The sequence below is a fragment of the Vombatus ursinus genome, unplaced genomic scaffold, assembly GCF_900497805.2.
Source record: "Vombatus ursinus unplaced genomic scaffold, bare-nosed wombat genome assembly UNPS02014791.1, whole genome shotgun sequence".
Taxonomy (NCBI): Eukaryota; Metazoa; Chordata; class Mammalia; order Diprotodontia; family Vombatidae; genus Vombatus; species Vombatus ursinus.
The window spans coordinates 58,448-68,313 of NW_020954569.1; the positions used below are offsets into that span (position 1 = coordinate 58,448).

The 9,866-nt window shown below is 35.6% G+C and overlaps 1 protein-coding gene across 1 annotated transcript in view; it reads right to left on the reverse strand.

The window, feature by feature from the left end:
- Window positions 1–498: 498 nt before the first annotated feature.
- SERPINB2 (serpin family B member 2) overlaps window positions 499–9,866 on the reverse strand; it is a 24,116-nt gene continuing 14,748 nt past the window's right edge. The window contains exons 4-8 of the mRNA XM_027868763.1: window positions 8,969–9,097; window positions 7,130–7,247; window positions 4,249–4,391; window positions 1,828–1,992; window positions 499–1,473 (exon numbers count right to left, since the gene is read on the reverse strand). Of these exons, the coding sequence (XP_027724564.1) occupies window positions 1,069–1,473; window positions 1,828–1,992; window positions 4,249–4,391; window positions 7,130–7,247; window positions 8,969–9,097 (960 nt within the window). The 3' untranslated portion in view covers window positions 499–1,068. The remainder of the gene's footprint in view (window positions 1,474–1,827; window positions 1,993–4,248; window positions 4,392–7,129; window positions 7,248–8,968; window positions 9,098–9,866) is intronic.

A 9,866-nucleotide genomic window follows, 5' to 3' on the forward strand; every position in this document is an offset into this window, starting at 1 on the left:
GAGTGCCTGGCACATAATAAGTGCTAACATAAATGTTTATTCCCTTCCCCTATTAGAATGTTTGCTCCCTGAGGGCGGGGACTTCCTTTCTTTTTTGCTTGTTTATATAAACTTACTACTTAGCACAGTGATCAGCATATTTTGTTGTTGTTGTTCAGTCTCAGTCATGTCTGACCCTTCGTGACCCCATCTGGGGATTTCTAGGCAGAGACCCTAGAATAGTTTGTCATTTTTTTCTCCAATGAAGCCCTTGGATCCATTTTTTCAGACAATCTGAGGTTAAGTGACTTGCCCAGGGTCACACAGCTAGGAAGTGTCTGAGGTTGAATTTGAACTTAGGTCTTCCTGGCTCCAGGCCCAGTGTTCTATCCACTGAGCCAACAGCTGCTTATACCTGGTATATAGTAAGGATTTAATAAATGCTTGTTGCCTTATTTACTTGAAAAAAAAAGTTACATTCTTAATGCCCATGGGTCTAATGGAAATATAACAAGCAAATAGCTTTATTGACATTGTTTATTTATATTTGCTTTGCCATTTCAGTTACATCTCTGTGCTGATATTAGAAATCTATATGACATATATTAACATATAGTTTAATTTTCCGTCAGAAGTTTTTCCTTTGTACATTTTAGTTACACTAATTGAGCTGGTGAGGAAGGATATTTTCCAATCATTAATTGCAGGAAACAATGACTGAATGCATTATTAGCAGCCAGTTTTCCTGTTGGCACACTGTGGCTTCATTAGTTTTATACTCATATAAATGGCAGTTAACATTTATAAAATACCATATTATAAAATAATAAATAATGCAATAAAAACTATATTCTACAATTAAAATAAGAGTGAACAGTCAAGCCAATGCTCAATCACTTCAAGTGTGCAAATCATTCTTTCCATTTCTATTAAAGCAACTAGAGCAGGTAATCATTTCTAATCTATAATACTTGCCCAGAGAAACAGGAACATGATGAAAAGCCTCTGGGCTTTTGCACTGCAAGATAACAGTTTTGAGGTTTGCTGCTCGTGTTATGAGTTCCTGTGCAAAGACAGAATGTTTCCATTTTAGGGGCAGCAGAATCTGCCAAAGAAAAGGATAGTATTGGTTTTGTTATGCCTGATAAAGAAAAGGAAAGGATGATCAGCCACAAACTGCAGTCCCACACGGCCAGATCGCCCTGTCATGACACCCCCGGTGCCAGCAGCTGCCTCCGTGCCCTCTTCATTGACATCTACGGCAGCTTGGTGGAACACTTGGGACAGAAAGAGATCATTTCTCTCTGACATTCCTGAAAAATTGGCTTCGCTTATGCTAAAGGCATCTTTCATTCCCATGCTCTGCAGAATGGACTTGAGTTCATAATTCTTTTCCAACTTGAACTTGGGCAGGAAAACATGAACATCATTACTCTCCATTGTGGCTTTTTTGATCCACTCATTAAGTTTTTTGTAGGTTATTTCTCTTTCTAGCTGCAGGAATAAAAATAAACACAAGGCATATCAATGTTTTTTTTTTTAAAGTCATTTAGTTCCAGTGTTAAAAAATGTGTTTCTCTTCTACTTGAAATGATTTTAGCCTAGTCATCATGAGAATGAAAATGAGATTTAATAGCCTTGTAAAAACATTTGCAGTAAAATGGAATTTACAGCATTTTTCAAGGCATTTTATTTAATGTTTTGGATAAGAATTTCAGGTAAAATTTTTTTTCATGTAGCACCGTTTACACATCTCCATGCACACATTTTCTAAAAATAGATGTGACCAATATCATGAAAAGTACTTTTAGCATCAGCCACTAATGATTAAAGTCTTCATTTCCTTACCAATTCCAACCCAGTGGAAGAGTCATTAATTTCATCAGGAAGCAGGACAAACATGCTGACATCACCAGCATACGGGAGTTCTAGAATCTGAGCCTTCAGTTCGTTTATGTAGCCAATGTGCAACTTATCTTGTAGGTACATCATCTGTACAGGTTTACGTTCAGTCTAATGTACAGCAAAGAGAAATAGGATGTTTGAGAACTGGCACATAAATTAAACACTTTCTAACATTAAACATCTTTTCATTATACACCTCTGATGAAAGTCTGATTGATGTCCAGAATCTGTAGGGACCTGATACAAGCTTATAGAGTTAAGAAATGTGGCCAGGTGTCATAGTGGATAGAGTGCTGGACCTGGAGTCAGGACAGTCAAAGTTCAAATCTGGCCTCAGGCCACATACTTGCTGGTTGTGTGACTCTATGTAAGTCATTTAACTTCTGTCTACCTCAGTATCTTTTAAAAAAATGTTTTATTTATTTTATTTTTAATTTATGGAATAAAATAAGCATTTCCATAAAAAAGATGATTGTACATGTAACTGCAAATCTATTATATACAACTTGCTGTTTCTTTTAAATATGTGATAAAGATCTCATGTAATTAAAAAAAAATTTTCTTCCCCCCCACCACCCTAAAGATGGCTACCGTCAACATGAGAATAATAATAGTCTCTACCTCTCCGGGTTACTGTGAAGATAAAATGAGATATTTGTAAAATGATCTGTAAACCTTAAAGTGCTATATACATGCCAACTATTGAATAGGTTTTGAAAGAAAAAATACTAATTATCAATGGTCATATGAAGAAATGCAAATTAATGCAATTTTGAAGCATCACTTTGTACCCATCAAGTTGGCAAACACAGAAAAATTCAATATTGGAGGGGCTATAAGAAGACACTTTTTCTAATTCATTATTGGTGAAGCTGTGAATCTAACCATTCTGGGAAAAAAATTGGAATTATGCAACAAAAGTTATTTAATTGTTCATTTAATCTGACCTAACAATCTCAAAACTGGGTTTGTATCTTGAGAAAAGCTAATGGCACTAAGAAAAGACCCATGGGAATATCAAAATATTCACAGCATCATTATTGGCAATGACAAAAAGCTGAGAAAAAAATTGTGGAATGATTAAACAAATTTTAACTTATAATAAAATATTATTTTGCTAGAAGCTCTGAAGAAGATGGGAAGAATTGTAAAATGTGAACAAAATGGGGCAGCTAGGTGGTGTAGTGAACAGAGCACCAGCCCTGGATTCAGGAGGACCTGAGTTCAAATGCGGCCTCAGACATATAACACTTACTAGCTGTGTGGACAAGTCACTTAACCCCATTGCCTAACCCCCCCCCAAAAAAGTGAACAAAACAGAGTTAAAAGAATATATGAACAAATACTACAACTATGTAAACAAAGATAACATATTGATACCACAAAACTCCAGTCAAACACAAGTGACAATGTGGATACCAAATGATTGAGATCAAAGGTCCTTTCTGTTAATAGAGAACTAGAAAATTGAAAAGTGAAATGTACTATTAGTCATAATGATGAAATGAGTTCTTTGTGGGGGAATTTTTCTGGGTGTTTGTTGAGCAGTATCTGTTGTGTCAAACCAAAATGTATCCATTTAAAAAACTGATAAAAAGGAATGTGAAATTGGACTAACATGTAAATGAAGCATGTTATTACAGAAGTCAAGAAAACTATGGTCTAACTAGAGGTAGTCAGTTAGAGATGGTAAATTGGGAAGTTTTATCAAGACTCAGATTTAAGAAGGGACAAATTTCTGCTTTTCATAGAATAAACAGAATGTCTTATTTATTACCATTACTTAGTATGTTGGTAGACCCTTACTGCACAATACTTGAAAGATTGAAATTAAAATCAATTTAATATGCATAATTAATTGCCTATATTAAAAGTACTATATAACAAGTACTAGAAGTACAACATTTTGTTTTGTTTTCTTTTGTTTTTAATGGATACCACCTTGCCTTCAAGGCAGTTATAGTCTTTCTAATAGGAACAGTGAAATATATACAAATAGCTACAACACATATCAGAAGGTGTCAAATTTGTAGAATGATATCAGAGGCTACTTCTATTTCCAACTCCTGTGAAGAGTGCAAAAGAGAGATCAAGCAAAATCTCCAAGTCAGAGATTGCTTCAAGTTGGAAGGATCATGAATAGCTTCAAGGAAAATATGGCACCTAACTGGTCCTTGAAGGAAGGGGATTGGGGGATTTCAACAGTCAGAGGTGAGGAGATGAGGATCCATTTCAGGGATAGGGGTGTGGGGAGGCATGAGTAAAGTCAAGGAAAATCAACAGAGAAGCCAATTTGCCTTGGTCCACTTTCCAATCTGTAGGTTATAATAATGTGATGTGAAATCTTATCATATTTTTCCATACCAAGGTCACTCGGAAAGGCTGTGGTCTCTTTGCTTTATTTTGGAATGGAGTTTTCCATTTTCCTTTGAAGTAAACAGCATTTACCAGGACCAACCTGGTCTCATCATTCACCGATCCTTCAGGTAACAGATCTGGAATTTTACCTGTAGAGAAGGATATACATTTAATAAATTATTATAATCATCATCATCTCATTCTTATTTTTTTCTAGAGTTCAGATAGAAATGGTTCTAGGACAAATCACTCTTTTGCCATTATTATTTTGCATTTAGTACTTTGGGAACTATCATGAAAGTTATTAAAATGACTGTCTTTTGTAATAAAATAAGAGTATTGGAACACACCTTCATCTTATTTAGACTCACTGAAAACAAAGGACAATTCCATTGGCAGGATTAGGAGGGCGACATGTGCTGCATCCTCTTTCCACATGGTTTTGTTTTCTCTTGCTAGATCTTTATGGTTTGAAAAAGTTTTACTCCATGCACTTTGGAAATTCTGGCAAACTGTTCTTAAATTTTTATGGAGGGGACAGCTAGGTGGCTCAGTGGATGGAGCACTGACCCTGAAGTCAGGAGGACCTGAATTCAAATCCGACCTCAGACATAACACTCACTAGCTGTGTGACTCTGGGCAAGTCACTTAACGCCAATTACCTCACCAAAAAAAAAATAAATAAATTTATGGATCGGCATTAGCCCTGAACAATTATGGGCAATATCTTTGTATGTAATGATGCCCTTGTTCGGGTATAATTTATTTGTTGAACTCCCAAAGAAATCTAAGGGCTTGTGTTTGTAGTGCAGGGATTTGTTGTCAGTTAGTTTGTAAAGGATAGTGAGCTTCTGGTGTGTAATTCTAGCCACCTCACCTTGTCTTTCTAGGTAACTGGAAGATGCTAAATTTTTGCAGCCTGCGGATGGAAGATAAAGTAGCTGTGCTCGCTTGAGTATTCCCATCAAATTCAAAGAGACTGTTTAAATTTGGCAAAGCTTTTGATATTACTTTTCTCCCAACTCCGGAAACCAAACACGCTCTCTAGGCTTTGCTTTGTTTTGTTTTTAAGTTTGTTAAATCCCAGATAAAATGAGAAAAAGATATTTTAAGGTTTTATTTCTCCATCCAATTTGGAAACTCAACTTTAACTACAATGAAGGTTATGTCCCCAGATTTTTGTGGTTGGAACAGGGTACCTAGAAAGGAGGGAGCGAGAATTCATTCAAGAGCACAGCCTTTACCTCCCAAAACTCATCTTTTGTCAGCAATGTCAGAGATAGAATATTAGCCATAAACTGATAAAATTCTGGATTAGGGCAGTAGAAGTGGGATTATAATGGGATGAATAAGATACAGCTCACCAGTATAAATGATTAGATGACTAATTAGCAATCATCTAATCAGGAAGCTAAACACCTAGTAAGGGAGGAAATTTTAAAAAAATGTCGCTAAACTTATTTTTGTAATTTCCCTTCCTAAGTCACTCAAGGTGTGATTTAAGCCTTTTGCCCCCTTGTTCTAGCCTCAGTGGAAATGGAAAATCATCATCATCATGACATGTTTGAAAACCTTCAAGTCACCTTTTAACATTCCCTTTTCCAAGCTAAATAATCTCAGTCCTTTATGAATTCCAAAAGCACAGAAGTACTCATTTTAAAATTTGTTCCACAGGATCAACACTATTTTCATAATAATATTAAGATGTTGTTTTTATATTAAGATACTCCTCCCTTTTCTATCTACCCATCTGTGTGGGCCACATTTTCTCTTATACTTTAACCAAAACAACATGTTATAGCAGTTTAAATGCAGAAGTAAATTTTAAAACGCAACTGTATTTCTTTTTGGGCAGCTAAGTGGTGCAGTGGATAGAGTGCTGGGTTTGGAGTCAGGAAGACCTGAATTCAAGTGTGTGCTTAGACATTTACTAGCTGTGTGACCCTAGGCAAGTCACTTAACCCTGTTCATCTCAGTCTCCTCATCTGTAAAATAAACTGGAGAAGGACATGGGAAACCACTCCAGCATCTTTGCCAAGAAAACCCCAAATGGAGTCACAAAGAGTTGGATATAACTAAACAAATATAAGTGTTTTTTAAGCCAAACGTTAGATTTTCAAAAATATGCAAAACTTCACTTTTCTCACTTTTTTTGTTTTGGAATTTTAAAAAATAAACATGTTATTTATGTTAACACACAATAGGTTTGTTATTATTTTAAATGAACAAATAAATGAATACTTTAAATGTATCAGTTTTAATTTCTAATACAGTAAGTATTGATAGCTATAAGTCACATAAACAAAAGCTCTTTGGGGTTCTCAAAAATACATGAAAGTATAAAGGGATCTTGAAACGAAAATGTTTGAGGACTATTACTTTGAGTAAAAAATTTATACTGTTATATTCACCAAAAGAAATAAATACTGAGTTGGTCTTTTTGTTTTTCAATTCAACCAATCAACTGAGCATTCATTAAACTCCTAATATATGCCAGATACTATGCTAGGGGCCAGAAAAACAAATATAAATAACAAAACAATCCTTGCTTGCAAGAAGTTTACTTTCTAAATTCAACAACATCTAAATTATAAATGCACTTTTTTCAATTGTCAAAGTGGTATAGTAGCACTTAGCACAGTGCCTGACACAACAGTAAGTGCTTAATAAATGCTTGTTTCCTTCTTTGCTTCCTTCCTTTCTGTTAAGCCCCTGTTAAGAACAGGACACCATGCTTGAATAGATGCAAAAAACAAACTCCCCTTGCTCTAAAGAAGTTTACATTTTACTTGGGGAAATCTGTGAGAGCCAACTTCAGGGATGTATAAAAATGTTGATGAGTCATAGCTTTTTAATTGGAAAGACATCACTATGAGAATTTTCTTACCTTTTGTCTGAGTTTCAACCCAGGAGTTGATCTCTTTTCTAGCTTCATTCGCATCTTCTCTAAAGTTAACAGGTTGTGGTTCTGCAGAGTAATATTCTTTACATTGCCTTAGGTATTCCTTAAAAGCAAGAACATCTCAAGGTTCATACAATTTTTACCTGGTCAGGCCAAAGATATAACTGCAAATCTTAGACCTGTCTTCAAGGTTAGGAGCTATGAGGATTGTATAACAAATGTTTGCTGAGCTTGGTCGGAAGTGAGGATGGCAAAGACTGCATTAAACCAGGTAGTATGCTGGGAAGCTGGCTACAGAGATCTTTTCCCTAGAAATCTAAATATCTTCTTCCTTTTGCCCCCTTCTCATCTACTCGCCATTCATTGTTTTTGGCTCTAACATCATCCTCATCATCACCATTCTCATCATCCTCATCAACAACAGCATCCACATAATTTCTACTATATTCCAGGTACTGTGCTAAGCACTTTTACATATATTATCTAATTTGATTGTCACAACAAACTTAGAAGGTAGTTGCTGTTATTATCTACCTTTTATAATTGAGGAAACTGAGGCAAAGAAGGGGGTAAGTGACTTGTCCATGGTCACATAGCTAGTAGGTATCCAAAGCTGTATTTGAACTCAGTTCTTCCTAACTCCAGGCCCAGTGGTCTCTCCACTGTACTAGCTGCTTCTCTTGATTGATTGCCTTGGACACTTAGTGTTCTAGAGGGGAAGGGAGACTTTGTGTGTATGGTGGGAGAAAGGATAGCTAGAGCAAGGTGAGAACAATGCCCTTCTGGATCCCTTACTATTTGTCATGTGTAATGACTACAATTAGAAGAAGCAGCAACGTGGGCACAGGTATCCAATTACCAGCTGCCATTGGCAGGGGGACTGTGGGGGCACGGGGAGAAGACATCCTTACAGAATCTTGTGGAGCTCTAGTCGCCTACTATACAGGCTGAAAAAGCTATGCTTTCTCTACTCATATTTATTACAATTAAATACACGAGAATGTCAGAGTTTATTTCCTATAACTGATATCAGTAAAAGGCTCTACGTGGCTTACAAAAACAAAGGCAAAATAAAGTCATTCCAAATAAATTATATCTAAGTATGTCTGTCAGGACATTAGTCTCTAGACAGCATGGTTACAAAAACTATTAGTTGTACGAAATGAATTTATTAATCCAAAAGGTCTTTTAGTTTTTTTTTTTTGTAATTTGATGATTTTGATGTTTTCTATACCAAAATACAGAAATAATGAAAATATCAATATGATATGCTAAATATAAAAGGAAACTCTGCTGAATTTACCCATTATTATATGAAAAGGATGGGGACTGAACCCATGATTTCATTCTTATAGGCAACTCCCGGGTGAGGAAATCCCCTCTATCAAGGCAAGTTAGGGCCTTCCCCACGAGTCATAGACTTAGAAAGTAGTATTTTAAAGTTAAGTGACTTGTCCAAGATTCCACAGCCCATATGTATCAGAAGCAGAAATTGAACCCAGGTCTGCTGGGCTTCAAGGCTTCTGGGCTTCTTTACCCATTATATTACACCGTCTAGGATAATCTAGAAATACTCAAGTATAAAAAGTTGGAAAATTATCTGATATATTTGCATTAGTCTAACCCTACAGTTGAATGAAAAGACTCTATAGAAAATACCGAGTCAAATAGGTTGAAAGTTTCTTAGGCAAATTCATGACTAGAACATTTTTGGAGGCCACAATTATCAATATTCCCTAAAACATGTCTCGCATGGCTCCTTTTTTTCCTTCCCTTTCCTACTCCCAGGGTACCAGGAATCTCTGTTGGATAGATTTCACTTACTTCTTTGAATCTTGAGGACTTCTCTCCGAACAGCTTATTGGCACTTTCAAGAAGATAATCATCTGAAGGTTGGTTGATAGCAGCGCTGAGAGTCTTGAAGGAGGAGTGGGTATTGTTTCTAGCTTGTGCCTTTAAAAATAAAAAAGAAGGAAGAAGAAAGAAAAGAAAGAAAGAAAAAGGAAGGAAAGAAAGAAAGAAAGAAAAAGAAAGAAAGAAAAGAAGTTCTTTTTAATCTATTCCATGACTTTTCTTCAGTTGAACAGAAAAGTTCATGCTTAACAATTTTTTCAGAGATATCTTTCCTTAATATATTTTGCCAAAAATATAAAACAATGAAATAAAATCTGAAAATACGCTCTCTGAAGTTATGGTTTGGGACCTTACTGTATAATATAGGATAAAGGTTGAGTCAGATGCAACAAGGGCAGATGACACCCATGAAAATAAAAATTAGGACTCTTTCAAAACCACATAAATTATTTTATATCCCTTGGGAGCCTCTAAGGACCCTGAAGATATACCCTGTTGAACTGCTAAATAGCCTGAGCAAGCTCTTGCCTCTTCTGATATGATCCAGTTCCAGCTAAGGAATATGGCAAACACAGGAGGATCTACCTTATAGAATACCAAAGAGCTGCCTATAAATTACAGTTCTCAGCTTGAGGTCTCTATAAATAAAGAGGATGGATGCCCCTGTCACAGTCTATGGGAGGCGAGGGCCCTTTCTACCAGTTCTCTGTAGAAAACTTGAGGGTAGGAATATATTTATTATATTTATTAATATTATTAATATATTATATTTATTTTTAATATTATTAATAATATTAATATATAAATAATATATATTTCTTTTTCTTTCTTTCTTTCTTTCTTTCTTTCTTTCTTTCTTTCTTTCTTT